Genomic DNA, 19,725 nt, shown 5'->3' with positions numbered 1-19,725 from the left:
TAGATGATAGATAGATAGAGAGAGAGAGAGAGAGATAGATAGATAGATAGATAGATAGATAGATAGATAGATATGATTGACATGTAGGTATGTGATAGGTAATATGTATCACATCATCCTTTTGGACAGTCAAGTTTTCTCTTTTTTGTTATTTTGTCTTTTTTTTTTTTTTTTCAGAGTTGAGAATCAAACTCAGGGCCTTGTGCTTGCTAGGCCCTACTACTGAGCTAAATCACCAACCATTTAAGTTTCCTTTCTGAGAGGAGTATCTTTCACTTCTTTTTATCAACTAGACTTTTAATATTGTATTTAATGTCGCATATAAATAATGAGAGTGACCATGATTGTCTTATTACTGATTACAGACCAAATTTTTTCAATTGTCTTTGAGACAGCAATATACATTCTATCTCTACCTAGTTTATTAAGAATTATTACTGTGTGCTCAGTCCAATGGATGGCTGTGAGCATCCACTTATGTATTTGTCAGGTACTTGCAGAGCCTCTCAGGAGACAGCTATATTAGGCTCCTGTCAGCAAACACTTGTTGGTATCCACAACAGTGTCTGAGTTTGTATATGGGATGGATTCCCAGGTGGGGGAGTCTCTGGATGGTCTTCAGTCTCTGCTCCACACTTTATCTCTGTAACTCCTTCTATGGGTAATTTGTTACCCCTTCTAAGAAGGATACAAGAATGTACACTTTGGTCTTCCTTCTTGAGTTTCATGTGGTTTGTGAATTGTATTTTGGGTATTCCAAGTTTCTGGGCTAATAGCTACTTATCAGTAAGTGCATACCATGTGTGTTCTTTTGTGATTGGGTTACCTCACTCAGGATGATATTTACTAGTTCCATCCATTTTTCATGAAGTCATTGTTTTTAATAGTCGAGTAGTACTCCATTGTTTAAGTGTACCACATTTTCTGTAACCATTCCCCTGTTGAAGGACATCTGGGTTCTTTCCAGCTTCTGGCTATTATAAATAAGGCTGCTATGAACATAGTGGAGCATGTGTCTTTATTACAATGAAGGAGCTAGAGAAAGTATTCAAGGAGCTGAAGGGGTTTGCAGCCCCATAAGAGGAACAACAATATGAACTAACCAGTATCTCCAGAGCTCCCAGGGACTAAACTACCAACCAAAGAATACACATGGTGGGACTCATGGCTCTAGCTACATGTAGCAGAGGATGGCCTAGTCGTTCATCAGTGGGAAGAGAGGCCCTTGGCCCTGTGAAGGCTCTATGCCCCAGTGTTGGGCAATACCAGGGCCAGGAAGCAGGTGTGGGTAAGTTAATGAGCAGATGGAGGGGGGAGGGGATAGGGAGTTTTCATAGGGGAAACCAGGGAAAGGGATACCATTTGAAATGTAAATAAAGAAAATATCTAATAAAAATATTACTGTGTACATTTATTTTTAATACCCTTTTCTACACATATTGAGGTGATAATAGTCTCTTACATCTTAATTTTATTCATGTAGCATATAGTATTTATTGATTTATATGTACTGAAAATATCTTTGCATCCCTGACACAAGTCACACTTGGCCATTGTAAATGGTTCTTTTAATAGGCTGTTGAATTTTATTTGCAAGTGTTTTATTAAAAAATTTAAAAATCCATATTCCAGAGGTAAATTAGGCATTTATTTTCTTTTTGAGTAGTGTTCTGTATAGCTTGTCAGCACTGGCCTTTTAATAAAGGTTTGGAAGTGTTTACTCTTTAGGGTTTTTTGAAGTTTCTCAAAGCTTGACAGGTCTGTAAATATCTGGCGAGCTTGGACCTCCTGAGCTTTCCTTAAAAGGGCAACTTTTCATATATATAAATCAATGTATTCATTACAATTCTCTTCAAGTTTCCGGTTCTTTTGATTCAGCATTTATAGGTTGCATGTTTCCAAAAACACTCATGAGTACATATCCCCAGAAAGATACACATGTATAGACATGATTGAAAATAATAGAAGTCCTGCTTCTAGAGTTTTACAGGTGATGAGGCTGTATCCTATGTGCATCAATAGTTAACTGAGAGGGTAGAGGCCATGTCTATGCTCAGTGTTCTGACCTGTGAACAACTGAATGATTAGTAGCTTAACGTTCCCTGAAAAAGGAGAGCCAGAGATTACAGCCAGTCTGGCACCAGAGGTACAAGACAGGGAACAGGGCTGCCAGGGTGGAGACTTAGAAGAACCCACCCTAGCAACATGGACCCAGGAATAAGCCTAAGACAAATGACATTCACGTGGGGCCACTCAGGTGGGCCCAGACATGGAGCTAGCATAAGCTGACCACCAGTCGAGTGCCATGCAAGCCTAGAGGAGGGGGAAGAACATGCTTGAGATGATCCCTCACCAGTAACATAATGCATAAGTAGGGCATAATACTTCAGAGACTACTGAGATGACTCCAGACACTCAGAGACTGCAGGTGTCACTAAGAGGAGCAAGTAAGTAGTGGAGAAATGGAAGAGAAAGCGAAACAGAAGGCTGTGAGCACAACATAGAGAAGCAGAAATGCTGACTCGAGGGATTGAGGAACAGCCTGTTATGAGTAGATGGTTATGGCACCTGGGTCCATAGTGGGTCCTGGCCTGTGTTGCCACTGGGGTCCATATCTGGGTCCATTGTCTTGTATGATCCATGGCCTGTTACCAACAGAGGCCATGTAGACATCCCTGGTCCAGGCTTCAGCCCAGGGACATGTTGGTATCTGGGGGCTATACAGAATTGTCCCCACCCATCACATGTGCATGTTGGGAGTATTGGCCCTGAGAATATGAAATCAGGGGAGCTGACACTGTCCTTAGACAGCTGTACTACTTAGAAGAGTGGTACTTCACACTGTGGGACTTAAGGGTGATCCAACCCAATGATGTGAGTATCCTACCATGAGCCCTACCACTAATCTTCCTGACAATGGGGTGGAAAGAGAAAAGATAGCCTTCCTCCCCCTTACCCCTCACCACCTCCAGAAGACAGGAGACATTGCTCCTAGAGTTTGTGAGAGCTGAAAAGCTGACCCTACTTCTCACCTGTTTCAGCACTTGGGTGAGCAGGCCCTGCTCGTCACTTGGGTAGCACAATAGAGGTGACCCTGGGAGAGCTGGTTCCACAATTTGTCTGTTGTTAAGCAGCAAGAGCAATGGTCAGATACCCTACTGACCCTTGCTCCTTGCCACCTATGACAGTTGGGAGAACAGCCCTTTTCTTTACCTGCTGCAGTGTTTGGGAGAGGAAATCCTACTTTCCGATTGGACTGTACAGTAGACCTGACTCTGGATGTGGGGGTTTGCAAGTAAACCAGCCCCAAGGTGTTAGCATGAGCGAGCTGACCCCACAACTTGTCTGCTGTGCAGTGGCATGAGCAATATAGACACCTTTCTCCTTTACCTTGTCTCTCACCACCTATGGCAGCTGGAAGCACTGTCCCTGGGATCACTAGAGTGGGAGAACTAGCCATATCCTTCACCAGTTGCAACACTCAGGAGAGTAAATACTAAACCTCTCCTATGCCGAACTGTAGAGCTAGCCCAGGTTGCAAGGGTTGGTAGCACAAGGTCATAAAATCTGGAGAGCCAGTGGGTTGACCAGCTTAGATACCTCTCAGACCCAGATCCAGGTCTGTGAATTGGCCCAATCCAACATCAACACCAGATGAACTACTAGAGTGCACGAAGGGATCAGTCCTATACTTCTCTAACTTCAGGATCTCCATGACACAAGGAAACAACAGGATATCCAAGAGGAGTCCCAGTGAGGTTGCAGAATTGATAGAGTATCCGAAACCAGAGGCCTTGTACCAAACAAAGTCATTTCAAATGACTTTGAAGTATGGACAGAAAAGTATACTGTAGGGCACACTGTGATACACTACAGCTTCCACAGTGAAATTATTTATCTTTGTTGATGAAAAGGTTGCAAGGGTGGACAGAGGGTACAAGGGAAGGGAAAATGAGTGGGATTAGAGAGCATGATGTAAAATTAACAAAGAATCAATAAAAAGGTAAAAAATAAAAGGGGAAGCAGGAATAACTAACTATACTATGTTTGAGAGGTCAAATAACACTAAAGTTGCTTGATAAAGTCTCATGGAATCATTATCTTATATTTGCCTAAAATTATACAAAGTATGTGTATAATATATACATTGATACATATATCATACACACACACACACACATACATTAGAGGTAGTTAAGTCACTTGAGCTGACAATGCTCTCCATAAAAACTGTGGACTAACAAAAATCCCACAACCATGCATGAGAAACTGCCTTTTGAGTGGCCACTGAGAGTAATAAAAATGACTCCTAAAACTATATAAATTATTGATATAGTCCTGCTTGTCTCTCAGGAGTTGAGTGAGAGTTGCTATTGCTGAAGATATCACAGGCTTAGGACACAGGACTCAAATGACTTGAGCTGGATCTAAACTGGAAGCCTCTTTCCTAAAGTCTAACTTTCATCAATCCTGAATGTACTATGTAAGCTACCAAGGGAGAGAAAAATTAAGCAGTCTGAATGTTTGAAACACCTATGAGTCAAGCTAATCACCAAGAAGGCAATATATAAAGAGTGGTGCAATAAGTGGCACTCACATGTTGATGGTACCCAAGAGATTTCTAATTAGACTTAAGACCCCTCAGTAGGAGAGAAAAGTGAGGTCATTAACATTAGAAGCAGATATATTACTACCGCTTTCCTAGAGCAGCATATTTCAAACTACATTATAAATCATATCCTTATACCAACAGATACATGTAATTACCAACCCTCATCAAAGAAGCTCCTCTTTACAGCAACTGGAGACTATCACAGAAAACCACAACTAGATGCAATATAGAGATCACTAGATCATGGGAAGCCCAGCCCAACAGAAACATCTACACCACAGCTTCTGGATCGATGGCTTGGAGAAAATATAGAAGGACTGGATAGAAAGACTGTAAGAGCAAGAATACCAAGAAATCTTTTGAGAAACAGTCTCTTTCAGAAGTGACTACATAAAAAGATTAAAATACTGGCAATATTAGAAAATATGGTAACTTGAAAAGGGAAAATTTTTGAAGGGGTTAACCCCTAGGGGAAAAAATGGGTAATTAATGGTAGCTGAAGAGAGGGAAACCAACCTCTACCATGTATTAGCCTCTTTATTGGTTGTCCAATGTAAAAAGGCCAGCCCTGAAACCATTTACACACAAATAATATACATGTGTGTTTATATGTATATACTTTTTCTGTATTTTTTTGGTTCTTCAATTATTTGGTTTCAAATATATATTTGGTTACAAATGTGTGTGTGTGTGTGTGTGTGTGTGTGTGTGTGTGTCCATAATAACTAAAGAAAAAGATGCTATCAACTTGAAAGTAGGGGAAGCAAAGTAAGGGCAGGAGGGTGGTGACATGGAAAGGACCTAGAGGGAGGAAACTGTGGGAGGAAAGTGTCAGAATTACATTTTGATTTAAAGAGTGATCTCCCTATTTTCCATGTTCTTGATCAAATTTTGCTTTCACTGTGCCTCATGTAATTCTTGATGCGATATCTTTTCATGCTATGAGAGTCAGGAAAAAGAAGTACACACAAAACTGTTGTAAAAAGTATAGTAATAGCATAGTAGACAAATAGTAGACAAATGATTTAGCATTTCCTAAATGCTAAATGAGTTAGCAATCTGCATGGGAGTAAAAAAATAAAATATGATAAACACACAGAATGGTTCTCTTAAAACTTCATAGAAGCCTTTTGAAATGATGGAAAAATAAAAAGAGGCCTATTACTCCGTAATTGGCAGGATACCAAAGGATTTGGGAGTGGTTCTGGGGAGGGGCAAAGAATTTGAGTGGGTGACAGTCAGACGGAACAGTAATGGTTGGGTGGAAGACAGAAAGTTGGCAAAGATACAGGAGATTTACCCGGTGATGTCATAGAGACAGAGTTTTATGAATGGTTGATTGAAGAGAGGATAAATGGAAGGGAGATACATTCCCAGAGAAATATGGGAAGTGTGGCTGTTTACTAGTTCTAACCAAGTGAAGTTTCTGATCATCACAGTAATGAAGGTTCCAAAGTAAGCTTAGTGCTGTATTTTAGGGATTATAATTTGCACCTCATAGCCTTTCAGTAGGCAAGGTACTGTGATGATGCATTGATTCTCAATGCCATTCAGCAATATTAGTCAACTGACCTATATAACTCTTGTTAAATCTGAGCTTCTTCTCTGTCAGTGTCTGCAATGGCTGGCTTTATTTGGCTATACCTCCTTGGGAAGTACTTATGTAAAACAACATCACCAAGAACAAGCAACTAGAAGGAAAAGTGAGGAGACTCACTGAGAACAAACTGGCAAATGGGTTCAACTCATTGGGAGTCACACCTGTCCCAGGAGACCTGCTCAAAGGAAGCCGAAGCTCATCTCTACAGTAATGAACTCCCCTGTGTGCCCCATTACCACTTCCTGTTACAGCTCAGCTTCATTACACTAGCAATAGCTTTTGTCTTCATAGTATGTCCATCAGTTGAACTATCCTGAATATGGGAGTTCACTGGACGGGAAGGTGATATGTTGAACACCATAGCAGCATCAACAATAATAAAATAATATTTTATGCCTCATAGGAAGGTAAAAGACATTATTCATATGATAGATTGGACAAGGTTCAAGTCTAAAGTAGATGTAACTATCTGGGATATGCATTTTTCTCACCTTATGAAAGTCATAGACTTTTTCTGCAAAAACTCCAGTGGCAATGCTGAGTTCATAATCCTTATGAGATGAGTTTATGTCAGCAAGAACTCTTTTCAATTGATACTGAAGTCCTGGCTGTTATCAAACAGAAGCATACAAATTCAATTTCATACTGCATAGATGAATACTATCACTTAACATGAAATAAATCATATATATTATTCTATAAAAGAACTGGAAAACATTGCTTCAAAAACAGCAAGCAAATCCTCATACTTATCAGTGTTTTTACCCTTTCTTGTCATATTGTCTGCAATCAAACTGAAAAAAAGTTTAGTGAAATGAAGCTATTAATAGGATATTATCAATTAGTCCAAAACACATACCAATTAATTAGTCAAGAAGTTAATTTACCTATAAAGGACAGAAGAGAAAGGCTGATTGATCATCAATATTTTACTACAACCTAGCAAAAAACAGAATATTAGTAAATTAATAATTAAATTATCAAAATTATATTTGATATTCTTATGTAACTATATTTGAAGTTGGGGGAGTTGGAGTGGATTTATTTGCTTTAACAGACTAGAAAGCAATAAAACATATTCAAAATATAGAGTTATCTCCCATTTAGTTTCTAATTTTTTTTTTCTGTAAGGAATCTGTTTCCATTACCTGATTATTAGATGAGTTTCCTTGTCTTGATGGTATGTTAAAGTGCAGTGCCTGCAGATTTGACACAAAAAAATACTGTCAGAATCAGATCAGTTAGCAAGAGATTTTGAAAATAACCCTACTTTCTGAAAAAGTCATCTAGTGTCAGTTCAATATCAGTAGTGTCTTAGAGCTTACTTTTCTCACAATTCCAAATGAATGTCAATGTCTTAAGCAGAAAAATGGCCTCTACTTTTCATCTTTATCATTTTTTTCCTGTTCAACATACTAACTTAACTTAGATTACCCATGATTGATAGATTTGTGTTAATTTAGTAAATTCAGTGTAAACACAGTCTTTGAAATACTTTATCTCAAAAGTCCCCAAATTTTGTGTTTTGAAGTCTTAGTCTCCTGAGCTCTGTTTGGAGGTGAGAATTCTGAAAGTGCATTGGATTATTAGAGCTCTGAATCCCTCCATTGCTTAATCTCCTTCTGGATTTCTGGTTTCATGGATTCTTGGGAAAGGGATTTACTGATGTGAAGTGAATGACAGCCAAGCAAGTACAAATGGAAACCTCTGAAACCATGGAGCCAAATTACCTGTATACCTTAAAGGTCAATTTTCCCTGGTATTTTGTCACAGCAGCAGAAGGTTACTAACAGCGGTGCAAATAATACACAAGAGTTTTCAACCCAGTCCATTGAAATACTACCACAATGCTCTCTACAAGCATTGCACAATGCAAACCATATTGTTTGGGGGCTGATGCAACACCCGCACCTCACCTTGGTGGTTCATTGGAGCATTTGGGTCAGCATTTAGGTCAACAATTCATGGGTTTATGTAATGCTTCCTTAAATCTTGCCTACCAGAATCTGGCCCCCTCCCCATTTTTAAACTAATTTTGGAATCATGAACTCCATTTGCATTTTATACAGCTATAATCTCTACATATCTTCAAATTTCACTTTAAGAATTAATATTAAGTTTTACTTGAATTTGTCATGTCCTCAAAGAAAGTATTCTTCACCATGTCAGGGACTGAATCCTTCTCATCTTTCCTGGTCCCTGTCATGAGACCCTCTATGTACACTCTTCTCAAGTTATTAATAATATCAAACGTAAAATCACTTGGCTACATTCCTATTTTACCCATTAAGTTTCCTGTAGGTGCAGAAACTCAACCTTCTGTTCCCATTTTCCCTAGTCTTCATAGCTACATGCTCTCCTGCACCAGCAATGCACTACAAAGATTCACTTCAGGTATCTGTGTTGACCAAGTTTAATGTTCTCTTTTTGTATCAAATGTGATTTTGATTTTGTAAGGGGCATTTTAAACTGATGGAGAATCTTTCTGTGGTGGCAGGCATACATATGGTGATGACTGCCTCATCTCTGAAGCAGCTTTTCTTAAAGTCATCATCTTTACAACATCCATTCTCACCACAACCTACCTTCTGGATTATGGAGTCTTAATTCAAGGGTACATTTTGGTAGCTTCTGGCAGAAGAATGGGGATTTTTCAGAATTTCTTCCTGTAATTCAGGATTATATCTACAGAGCTTTCTAAATTCTTATGTGTCTAGGTTTAGAAATTTTAATATTAAGTGGCTTTATTTGGGATAGGAATCTTTTATATTTATAATTAAACAAAACTGGAAAATTACTATTTTATGCCTATTTGGAAACTTTGTTATGCTGTTAAATTGTTGCTGAATTACAATGTACACTTGATTATCCCTAATTCCCCACAAGAAGAAATTTGTTTCAATTGCGGGCAATCATACATCACACGCTCAGTTGTCAAATATTTCAAAATGTTTACTAGAACCTGCATGGCCTGTGAGCCACAGATCCTTGGACGATTCTGATTAAGTAGTTAGGTGGATTAGGGTTTCCTTGTCTTAATATCTATAGGTATGATAAACATCTATGGTAAAAGGTCAAGAGCATATACCTCAAGAGCATATACCATAAAAGTCTATCAGAAAATGTCTCCACTGGTGCTGTTGAAAACAACAACCGAATTTAGTGAAATGATGAATGTAGTAATTAGTCTGATTTAATCTTTCTATAATGTATGCATAGATCAATAAATCACATTGTGATCCATGAATATATTTACATATATAATTATTGTTTCTCAGTTAAAATTTTATTTTTAAGTTGAATTGAATTATTATACTTTTTATATCAAAGAACAATCAATCCAGATAAGATAGAATATGAAAGTGAAACTTTGTTGGGTTTGGTTGTTTATGCTTCTTTGTCTGAGAGGATGAGAGAGCTGTAGTGTTGGCTTGAATAAAACACAGATTGTAAAGCAAGAATACAAAATACTCTTTCTCCTCAGAGGTGGGAAAATGTCCTACATAGTAACTGGTCATGCGGTTTCAATGGACAGCACCGAGGCTGCTGGGGACTCTTCTGCTCTTCCAACAGCTGGAAGGAAAACATAGGTAGCTGCTAGGCCCTGATGGATCAGTTCTACAGACTCAGCTTAGGACCCCTGCAATCCTGACTGCAATGTGGGTCTCTGCAGATAGCAAGGTAGCTGCTTCTGCCTGACCCAGTAATTCTGGTATATTTTTCTCCCTAGCATTTCACAGCAAAGATGAGCAGCCTCAGACTCCCTTTCCCATTCAGACTTGTCCAAACACACAAATGTTCAGTGGCATAGAAAATACAGTAGTTGTCTCTTCCCACTAACAAAAAAAGTAAATTTAAAGACAGAATGTGCCAGGGTACTTTGTGGCTTTAAAATATGTCCTGCCTGTTTTCAACAAGGACTTACTAGTCCATGGAATAGTTTGTTTTTGCTACTTCCAAGGAGGAAAAAGAAAAGCACAGACTATCTTGTTTCATTATTAATGTTTTGTCCTCACAACTCTGTACCATTTGTGTGGGAAATTAAGTCAAGCTTGCTTCTCGGTGAAAAGGAAAAGTTGTGTAAGGAGAAGGACAGACTCCAGTGTGTGACTACTGATTTTGACCGTGAGGGATGTTTTTGTATCCTTTTTCTTAAAATGAGAAGTACAAGTCAGGGGAGGGTAGTTTTCTGCTCTGTGAAATGGTCCACGGAGAAGAGTTTGACCTTCAGAATATGAAGGTGAGTTACACTAGAAGTGACATCTGGTTTGGCCACCAGTGCTGCACTAAGAACACTGCTAATGGTGTGTTAGTCTCATGTGAGTGTAAATTGTAATATATAATTTGACAGGGTTTTTTTTTTGTTGTTGTTGTTGCTGTTTTAGGGCTTTAAACTTTTGGCTTTTAGATCATTCATTGATAAAAGAAGCTAGTCAACAAAGTGAAGAGGAGAAATAAGTCATCTGGTCAACACTCACTGTATAGCTGACTCAGCTCTTCTTAAAACTCCCCTTTGTAACAAAAGAGTCCTAAAGCCAGGGTATGTAGACTGTTATTTGGAAACATTGAAGTGTAAGAAAAAAAATAATAAAATTTCATGGTGAAATGCTAGAACTCAGTCTTGCTACTTACTAATAATGTATTCTTTGAGCTAAGCTTATGAAAATTATATAAACATTCAAAAGATACACCTCTTAAGTTTTGAAGAAAGTTTTAACAATTAAACTTATTTAATGTCATTATTTGCATTTTTACCCTGCTTTAGTTATACTGATTTAGTCCTAGTTGGCTTGTGAAGATCTGGAGCAGTGCAATTCTGACTAGATACACAGCAATTTTATCTGAACATACAAACACATTGGTTCAACAATAATACTACCATGTCTGGAGTGGCATGGGGATAAACAAAGAGAAATACTAGAATTTCAAAGGCTTTATCATAAGGCTATTTCTTCCTTTTTCCACTGGAAACATTGTTTTTCCACTTGAAATGCTACTTTTATGCTGCCATAGCCTCTTATGAACATGAAAGGAGATCAGTGATTCTTTGTCTTTTTATAAGTAGTCATCAAGTTAAATCCGATAATGACAAGGACTGAAAACTCTGCCAAGTGAGTTTCGTGATCCTCGTATTAGCTATGGGGCAGGAGGGAGCCTTGGATGTAGTTTCCCTGAGGCTCCTAAGTACTGATGCCAAATCACCACACTGCCATTCCCCTTACAGAGTGCTCCAATAGGAATGCACACTACAGTGCTTATTTTTAAATGCTGTTTGGGAAACCCAATGAGATCTTAGGAAACACAAGTTTGTACAACTTGTAAATAATATTATTGTCCAAGTTCATGGTTTAAGATAAATGCAAATCTGACATAGTGAATAGTAATTTAACTTGGGAGAGAAGAGCAAAGGGAAGAGAAATGCTTGTTCTTTCTGTGTTGGGGTAGATAGGAATGTTGTCAATATCAGAGCCAAGTGAAAACTATGAGGCAAAATATACGGCTTTATAAACAAAGTCAATCACAGCAAAACATATCAGGAAGCAAAGAGGCTTTAGGGTTTGGGGAAAAGATTTCCTAAAACCAAAGGATTGATTTTAGGCATTTCCACTGTTAGGGACAGTAGCAACACTGAGCCAGGGAGGTGGCTCACTGGGTAAGGCACTCATCACACTAACATGAGAACTCGAATGTGAATCTCCTGAACTCACATAAACTGGGGTCCAGAAACTGACAAGTCTAGAGTCCTAACACTTCCCCAGGGAGCTGGAACATAGAGACAGGAGGATTTCTGAAAGCTTGCATCTAGCTGGCCAAACATTGTATGGAGGAAACAAGCAAGAGATTCCATCTTAAACAAATGGAAAGTGAGGAGCAGTTTCTCAGATTATCCCCTGACCTCCATATACATGCTGTGGCTTATGTATACCTACACTTACATGCATGAACATACACAGGACAAGGATTTCAAAGAATAACAAAACAAAAGAATTAAGGTGAACATAACCAACTGTGATATTTTGAGCATCCAAAGAAAGATGATCGTTGGTTCCTTGAAAGTGCCTTTTGAAGACACATGCAAGGAAGTTGTAAATTGTGACTTCATTGATCAAACCCAAGTTCCCCTGAAACTTAAATGTGTGATTCATATTGCTAGGGAGCATATGCTCTACAGAGGAGCTAACAAGACTCATGTGGGAGCCTAATTTCCAAATTGCCATGTGACAAAGGACTAAAACTTTGCATGAATATTTATGACTGTAGTTGATGTTTTCTTCTCATGTTACTTGTGGGTTATCATGACAGCAGCAGCTATAGAAATTCATGCATGAGAGTGAAGGATGATGCTGTAGAAAGAAGTCTAAAGCCAGATGGTGGCTTTTTCAATTCACCAGGAAACAGTTCAAGAAAACTTACTTTCAAAGGCCAGGCAGAGTTTGAGTCACAAGTCTGTCACCCATCATTACACAGTTGGCTTGGTAATCCCACCATAAAAATCAAGATCATAATGCTACTTCAGCGAGTTATTGGAAATACCCAATAAAATTATGTTTTATAATAATAAAAGTGGGCTTGTTCCAGAGGTTTTAGTTAACAATGTCATCAACAGCTAGTTATCACTGATGTAGCCTTGTATGACCCTCTGCCACCTCAGCTGTCAATTCCTGTTTCCCAATAGACTGACACCACTTCACTCAGCTGCACACTTGCAGCAGACTCATTAAGTTATGCAGATATAGAGAAAATCATTACAGTTTAAAGACACACAGAGACAACCCTCAACAGTTCTCACCTAAAGTAATAAGTACAACTGGAATAAAAAAGAGATGGCTTCTGAGTCTGTGGAAACAGCTAGGCATGGCAAGATAGGTTCTGTTGAGTGGGTGAATTTCTCTGATAATTTCATGGGAGAAAAGAAGAAAACCTTGACTATAGCTCTTTAGAGCTGTGTACAAGGGTGCATTAATAAGCACTTTCTGAAAGTGGTGAAGAGGCGGTGATGAGGTAGCCTCTTGAGGTAGCCTTCCATTATCTAGATGCCTGTGACTGTCATTTGTGTCCACGTGACCTATGTTTAAACTAGGACATCAGGTTGTGGTTGAGCACTTGTCTAGCAGGTGTGAAGGTCCCATATCTAGCACTACAAACAAAACAAAACAAAACAAATCTGGGACATTCTGTCAAGTTCTATCAAAGCTGTGTCTATTAATCTGGTGGCTCTCAAACAGGGTATGCCTGAAGCTTTCTAAAACTATGACAGGTGATCCACACCCTTACCTATAATTCCTAATTCATCCTAAGAATTACATCCCCACCAAGTTGTCCAGACCCTGCTGTGGTTGCCATCAAAGCTAAAGGACTCTGGGAAGCAGTCTGTTGATTAAAAGCATCCCAAGATTTATTTCTTCTTACCCCCAGCTGAATAGCAAGGACTGGAGGTGAAGTCCAGTGCTTATCATGAAACATTTTCCTGGAGAAAACAGTTCATTCCTAGGATTGATTGGAAAAGGCAGCACTAACCTTGTCAATCTGACGTGCACAGTCACCTCGAGCACCCAGACGGATTAGGGTCAGGGCAGTGAAGATGCTCAGGGAAGAGAAGAATACATTTCCATTTCCTTGGCTACTATCCATCTCTCTGAATAAGTCGAAGCCAAATTCTGCATTTGCTGCAGCAAGGGAGGCCATTTTGAAACCAAGTATTGCCTGGAGGTCAATGGAGAATTAAATCAACTCAGAGCTCATTCGTATGTTTATTATGATTATTAACTCAAAGCTTCATTTTTCAACTTTGTGTGCAATCATCAAGCAGCTTGGGACAAAAGGGATGCTTCATTTGGACCTACATTCTTGGCTCTACTACTCTAAAACTTTCTTGGCAGTGATACAGAATACTTTCATTTTCCACACCCTGACACATCAACAAAACAGCTTACTCTATTCCCATTGGGAACATAGTCCTGATCTTCTTTGATGGGGTACTCTATCTTCAGTGGTCCTTGCTGACATGTTTTTAAGACGCACATTCATACATTTCCTCATTCTCAAATAGCCTCACATTTCTAAACTGAGGAAGAGCAAAAGTATAACTTCCTGAAAGGAAAGCTACATCATCATGCAGTCCACTCAATATAGCCTTTGTTTCCTAAACCATTGATACTTTATCACATCATTTCCTCACAGTGTCTCCATTATGGCTTTCATATTCATACATAGAGCCAGTGTTCACCATAATGTTTTTAGCACTCATCTTAATTTTAAACACTGTTCAACTTTGGTCCCATAAATATATTTATCATTGAGAGACCACTATCTGTTTTTTGTTTTTGTTTTTGTTTTCTGTTTGTTTTTTTTTTTTTTAGTATAAAATAAACTAATCATTATAGATATCATGAACATTCTGAAAACTTCCCAACACAGGTCTAGATTTTGCTAGAAGAGCCAATTAGGCTATAGTAGCAAATATAGAATCAAGGATGAAAATTATCTTTGAATTCTTACAACATTGTTACTGAGATACATAGCAATGAGACCAGCCTGGAATTCCCCAAGGACCCATTCAGTGTTTCTTTGTAGACTTTCTCCATAGCTTAGTGATTTCAACATTGCAGGGGACCTGGTGCAAACTAAATGAATTTGTATGGACAATCCAAACTACTGTCCTTGAGAACTATTTCATTGGTAACATGATAGCTATTCATGTGACTCAGCACTGTCCCAACCCTGTTGCTAATAGTTCCATGAACTGGAGCAAGTTTTTCATTCTTCAAAACTACCTTTTACCTTATTCCATGAGATGACCTTGAATAGAAACTATAGTAGTGACGTTCAATAGAAAATCATATGTACTTCTACCTGTCACTCCAGAAAAGAAGAAAATCTTCAGATCAGTCATTAGATGAAAGAAAACAGAAATGTGGGAGATAACGATCTCCCAGAGAATGATTCATGTAACCCAAAAGAATATTCTCAAACTGCCATTTTTACCAGTTATATTCCAGGAACATAGAAATAGGCAACATCCTTAGTCATCAGGAAAATGCAAACCAAAAGGACCCTGAGATTCCACTTGACACCAGTCAGAATGGCTAAGATCAAAGACTCACGTGACAGCAGGTACTGGCAAGGATGTGGAGAAAGAGGAACACTTCTCCATTGTTGGTGAAATTGCAAGCTGATACAACCACTCTAGAAATCAGTCAAAAAATTGGACATAGTACCTAAGGACCCAGCTTTACCACTCCTGGCCATATACCCTAAGAGTCTCCAACATATAACAAGGGCACATGCTCCAATATGTTCATAGCAACCTTATTTTTAATAGCCAGAAGCTTGGAAGAACCAGATGTCTTTCAATAGAGGAATGAATACAGAAAATATGGTACATTTACCCAATGGAATACTACTCAGCTATTAAAAACAATTACTTCATGAAATTCTTGGGCAGATGGATGGAACTAGAAAATATCCTGAGTGAGGTATCTCAATCGCAAAAGAACACACATGGTATGCACTCACTGATAAGTGGATATTAGTCCCAAAGCTTAGAATACCCATGATAAAATTCCCAGACTACAGGAAGCTCAAGAAGAAGAAAGAACGTGTGGATGCTTAAGTCCTTCTTAGAAAGGGGAATAAAATACTCACGAAAGCAGAAACGAAGAGAAAGTGTGGAGCAGAGACTGAAGGAAAGGCCATCCAGAGACTGCCTTACCTGGGAATCCATCCCTTATACAGTCACCAAACTCAGAAACTATCGTGGATGCCAAGAAGTGCATGCGACAGGAGCCTGATATAGCTAACTCCTAGAGGCTCTGCCAGAGGTGACAAATACAGAGGGGGATGTTTGCAGCCAAACATTGGACTGAGCACGGAGTCCCCAATGGAGGAGTTACATAAAGGACTGAAGGGGGTGAAGAGGTTTGCAACCCCATAGGAAGAACAATATCAACCAACCAGAGCCCCCAGAGCTCCCAGGGACTAAACCACCAACCAAGGAGTAGGCAAGGAAGGATCCATGGCTCCATCCTCATATGTAGCAGAGGATGGCTTTGTAGGGCATCAATTGGAGGAGAGGCCCTTGGTCCTGTGAAGGCTCAATGCCCCAGTGTAGGGGAGTGGGAAGGCAGGGAGGCAGGAGTGGGTGGGTGGGTGGGGGAACATCCTCATTGAAGCAGGGAGAGGGGGATGGGATAGGGAGTTTCCGGAGGAGAAACCTGGAAAGGGGGTAATGTTTTAAATGTAAATAAATAAACTATCCAATAAAACAAAAAAAAAAATCAGTCACACCACACACACACTTTATTCCAAGAAAGAATATCTGTGTTCTTTTATAAATTATTTAGGAAGCTGGATCCAGTAGCTCAGGTCTTTAAATCCCAGCACTCTGGAGGTAGAGGCAAGCAGACTTCTTTGAATTCAAGGCCAGCTTAGTCAATACAGTAAACTCCAGGCTAGCAAGTGCTACACCATGTGTCCCTATCTCAACATCAGCAACAACAACAAAAAGAAGAAGAGGAACAACAACAAAGGGTAAGTCAGGGAAGGAAGGAAAACATTATTTTGGTCTGATGGTGTAATTTAGTACACAAATCTTTGGGTTTTCTAGCAATGTCAAAATTGAAATTAGATAAAACTACCCAGAAATTATTTAACTGATTTCATATCTTATCCAATTCATCCAGGACAGAGAACACTGGTGATTCCAAGTGGCACTACAAATAAAACATTATAGCAAAAGAGAAACATGAAAATACAATTGGGGCTCTGGATGGGTTTGGTAGTGAGTGACGACAGGCCAGCCTTGCACACTGAGTGACACTGGTACTATCTATGGTCCCTAAGCCTTTATGTGACTGAATTGTATTTTGGCCTTAGGAATAAGTATTACAACTGTAACTTGAAAAATCATGAACCAAATTAATAAAAATATGAAGCAAAAAATTAAACACATACTGATAGGTTTTTTTTTCATTAATTTTAGAAGCATAAGGATTTCTTCTACAAGATGTGTTTAGAATCTCTGTCTTCAAAAGTTTCAGGACTCCCTGTTGGCAGTGGACACTCAGTGCAAATGAATGGGATTGCTCTTAGAAATCACCTTAACAGCAAACACATAGGAGCTCCATCCAGAGCTCACAGGAATATTGTGTCCGTGGGAACATTTTAACACACTGACATGGTGGCGGCTGAGCCATTAAAATGAAACTAAAAGGGTTTTAGGCCAGCGGAGGCTATCAGGTTAAATTTTACTTCAAGTTAAACCCCAATTCTCCCATTTGGTTACAAATGTCTTGCTAATTTACACTTTTTAGTTAAAAAAAGAGAGAATAATTTCTGAGTTTTCAACATTATTCTTTACATTCCAAACAATAAAAGCTTTTCTTTTCTAAACTTTTGGTCAACGTGGTAATGTTTCACAAAATGGTTATTATATCAAAAAGACAAGAAAACTAACACAGGAATTTTCTCATTTAAAAAAATTAGTGTAACTAATTTCATTGAATATGATGGATTTCATGGCATCCAAATCATACTGATAAAAAGTAATTACAGAAAACGATGAGCCAAGACATTCCCAGACAATAATAAATCTTGAAGTCTTAACTTATAAAATGATGGATAGCCCTAAATACATTTAATCACTCTTACATTAACAGGCTCACGCAGGTTGAAATAAATTCCAGAAAAATTATATTTTGCATAGTTGATTGGTGTACTGTATGTTCATTAAATGCAAGCCCCTCTCCTCTTTGTAGAGGAGACCTGCATTCCATAGGCAAACAGACAACTTTACTTAAGGCTGACTAGGGGAATAATGCTATGATGTCCCCTGCTGAGAGATGAATAAATATTAGCATCCAAAGATTTTTCCTTCTTCCTATAAAAACTTTGCAGCAACTTAAAAATAAATATGTAAATTGCCAATAAAAATAAACAATGTTTGGAAAATCATCAACATATGCCAAACACTTGGTCCTTAGTTATGTAACTAAGACAGTTGTAAAGGAAAGTAATTTGGGCTCAAGCCACATAAGATGCCACTACAGTGTCACCCATCATGTTGTGACAAAAAAAACTAAACAAAAACAAAAGCAAAAACAACAAACAACAAACTTTTTAATTACAAAAGAATTTGGCTACAGAGAGGAAAACTTAATGTAATCCCCAAACCATATTCTCTTGTTTCTTCCATAGACTAAGTTTTATATAAAATTACAAAATAGTAAGAAACGTTTTCTAATTTTAAACTTAATACAAAGTAGAAAATTCTCATGAACATTCTTAGTTCTGAAATTTCAGATGAAAAAATCACAGCTTTGGTTAGCTGTGAACTGTTTCAACACTAACAACATTTTCTGTCTCTCCTCTGGTGTCAATATATTTGTGTCAAAACAAGAGTAAAGCAACGACAAGAAAATACAGGTTTCACCAAAGCTTTCCTATAATAATCTAATTAAAGTATCAAGGAAATTATTTTTAAAATGAAGCACAAGAAAACTTACATATGTCACCTTCAATAATATATAGAATACAATGACTCTGATTTGTGGCCCTTGGTTGATAAAATATATGGTTTGGCTTCATGGTAAAAGCATATGTAATCTTAGAGTAATTTTTACTATGCAATAAAAATTAATTGCTCCTAATAATTAATTACTAGCAGAAAGCTTATATAATTACTGCATTAAATCATATATAAGAACAGCATAACTATTAAAGGAATTTAATTTTTGTCAACAGTACTCCAAATAATATATTATAAGACAACTACTGCTCTCCAGAATTATTCTCAAACCTTTCTATTTATTTTAAAAAGTGCTAACTTTGATGAAGTTTTATCCATATGACTGTCTTACATTATGATTGATTCTATTTTAAAGCATTGGTAAATTCCGACAAATAGTGAGTGACCTAAATAGGAACACACAAAATAAAAAAGCTAGATTCATACATATTTCCCCATTTATCTTTTGGAAAAAAAAATGAACATAAAATCTTGACTGATAGCTGATCTCCCACACTGTGGTGAATGTCATTCTCTGTGACGCTAGTCAAAGCGAATCGGGAGAAGCCATAAGCCAGAGAGCTGAAGACTTTTCGGAAAGCTTGATGCATTTAATGTCTCATGCACCAAAAAGAACTGAAGATTCACTCCACCCCCTCCCTCTCAGCTTTACACCGTGGACATCTGAAGCATTTACCTTACTCTCTTCATAGAGGAAGTTGCAGCTGGTTGGGTGAGTCTGGAAGAGTTCCCTGCATTACTCTGAAATATAAAGCCTCTGACTCAGACACTCCCTGTTTCCTATTGTGATGACCACAATAGTTTAAAGATAACTCCATTCAAGTGAAATTATGCTCAAGCAAATTGAAGAAAATTTGTAATGAGCTATAATTTCAATTCAAAGTTGTCAGGATATGTTCTCATGAAATTGAATGATTTTAATATTATTATAGCATATATATTTTAAATATGTATATAAATGACATGAAACTTAGTGGCTCGTCTGTG

General features: G+C 38.1%; 1 protein-coding gene and 1 non-coding gene across 2 annotated transcripts in view; one reads left to right on the top strand and one right to left on the bottom strand.

Moving 5' to 3' along the window:
• Nucleotides 1–19,458, bottom strand: part of Serpinb7 (serine (or cysteine) peptidase inhibitor, clade B, member 7) — a 30,001-nt gene extending 10,543 nt beyond the window's left edge. Inside the window, exons 1-4 of the mRNA NM_027548.3 lie at nucleotides 19,415–19,458; nucleotides 13,731–13,916; nucleotides 7,361–7,411; nucleotides 6,704–6,820 (exon numbers count right to left, since the gene is read on the bottom strand). Of these exons, the coding sequence (NP_081824.1) occupies nucleotides 6,704–6,820; nucleotides 7,361–7,411; nucleotides 13,731–13,898 (336 nt within the window). The 5' untranslated portion in view covers nucleotides 13,899–13,916; nucleotides 19,415–19,458. The remainder of the gene's footprint in view (nucleotides 1–6,703; nucleotides 6,821–7,360; nucleotides 7,412–13,730; nucleotides 13,917–19,414) is intronic.
• On the top strand, nucleotides 1,970–2,100 carry Gm24553. Its single transcript, XR_003949298.1, has one exon. It is a non-coding gene; the product is annotated as a small nucleolar RNA SNORA17 (small nucleolar RNA).
• Nucleotides 19,459–19,725: the final 267 nt, after the last annotated feature.

Source organism: Mus musculus, chromosome 1, assembly GCF_000001635.26.
Source record: "Mus musculus strain C57BL/6J chromosome 1, GRCm38.p6 C57BL/6J".
NCBI classification, from domain to species: Eukaryota; Metazoa; Chordata; class Mammalia; order Rodentia; family Muridae; genus Mus; species Mus musculus.
The sequence above is the reverse complement of the archived record's forward strand: the minus strand, read 5'-3'. Positions and strand labels throughout refer to the sequence as shown.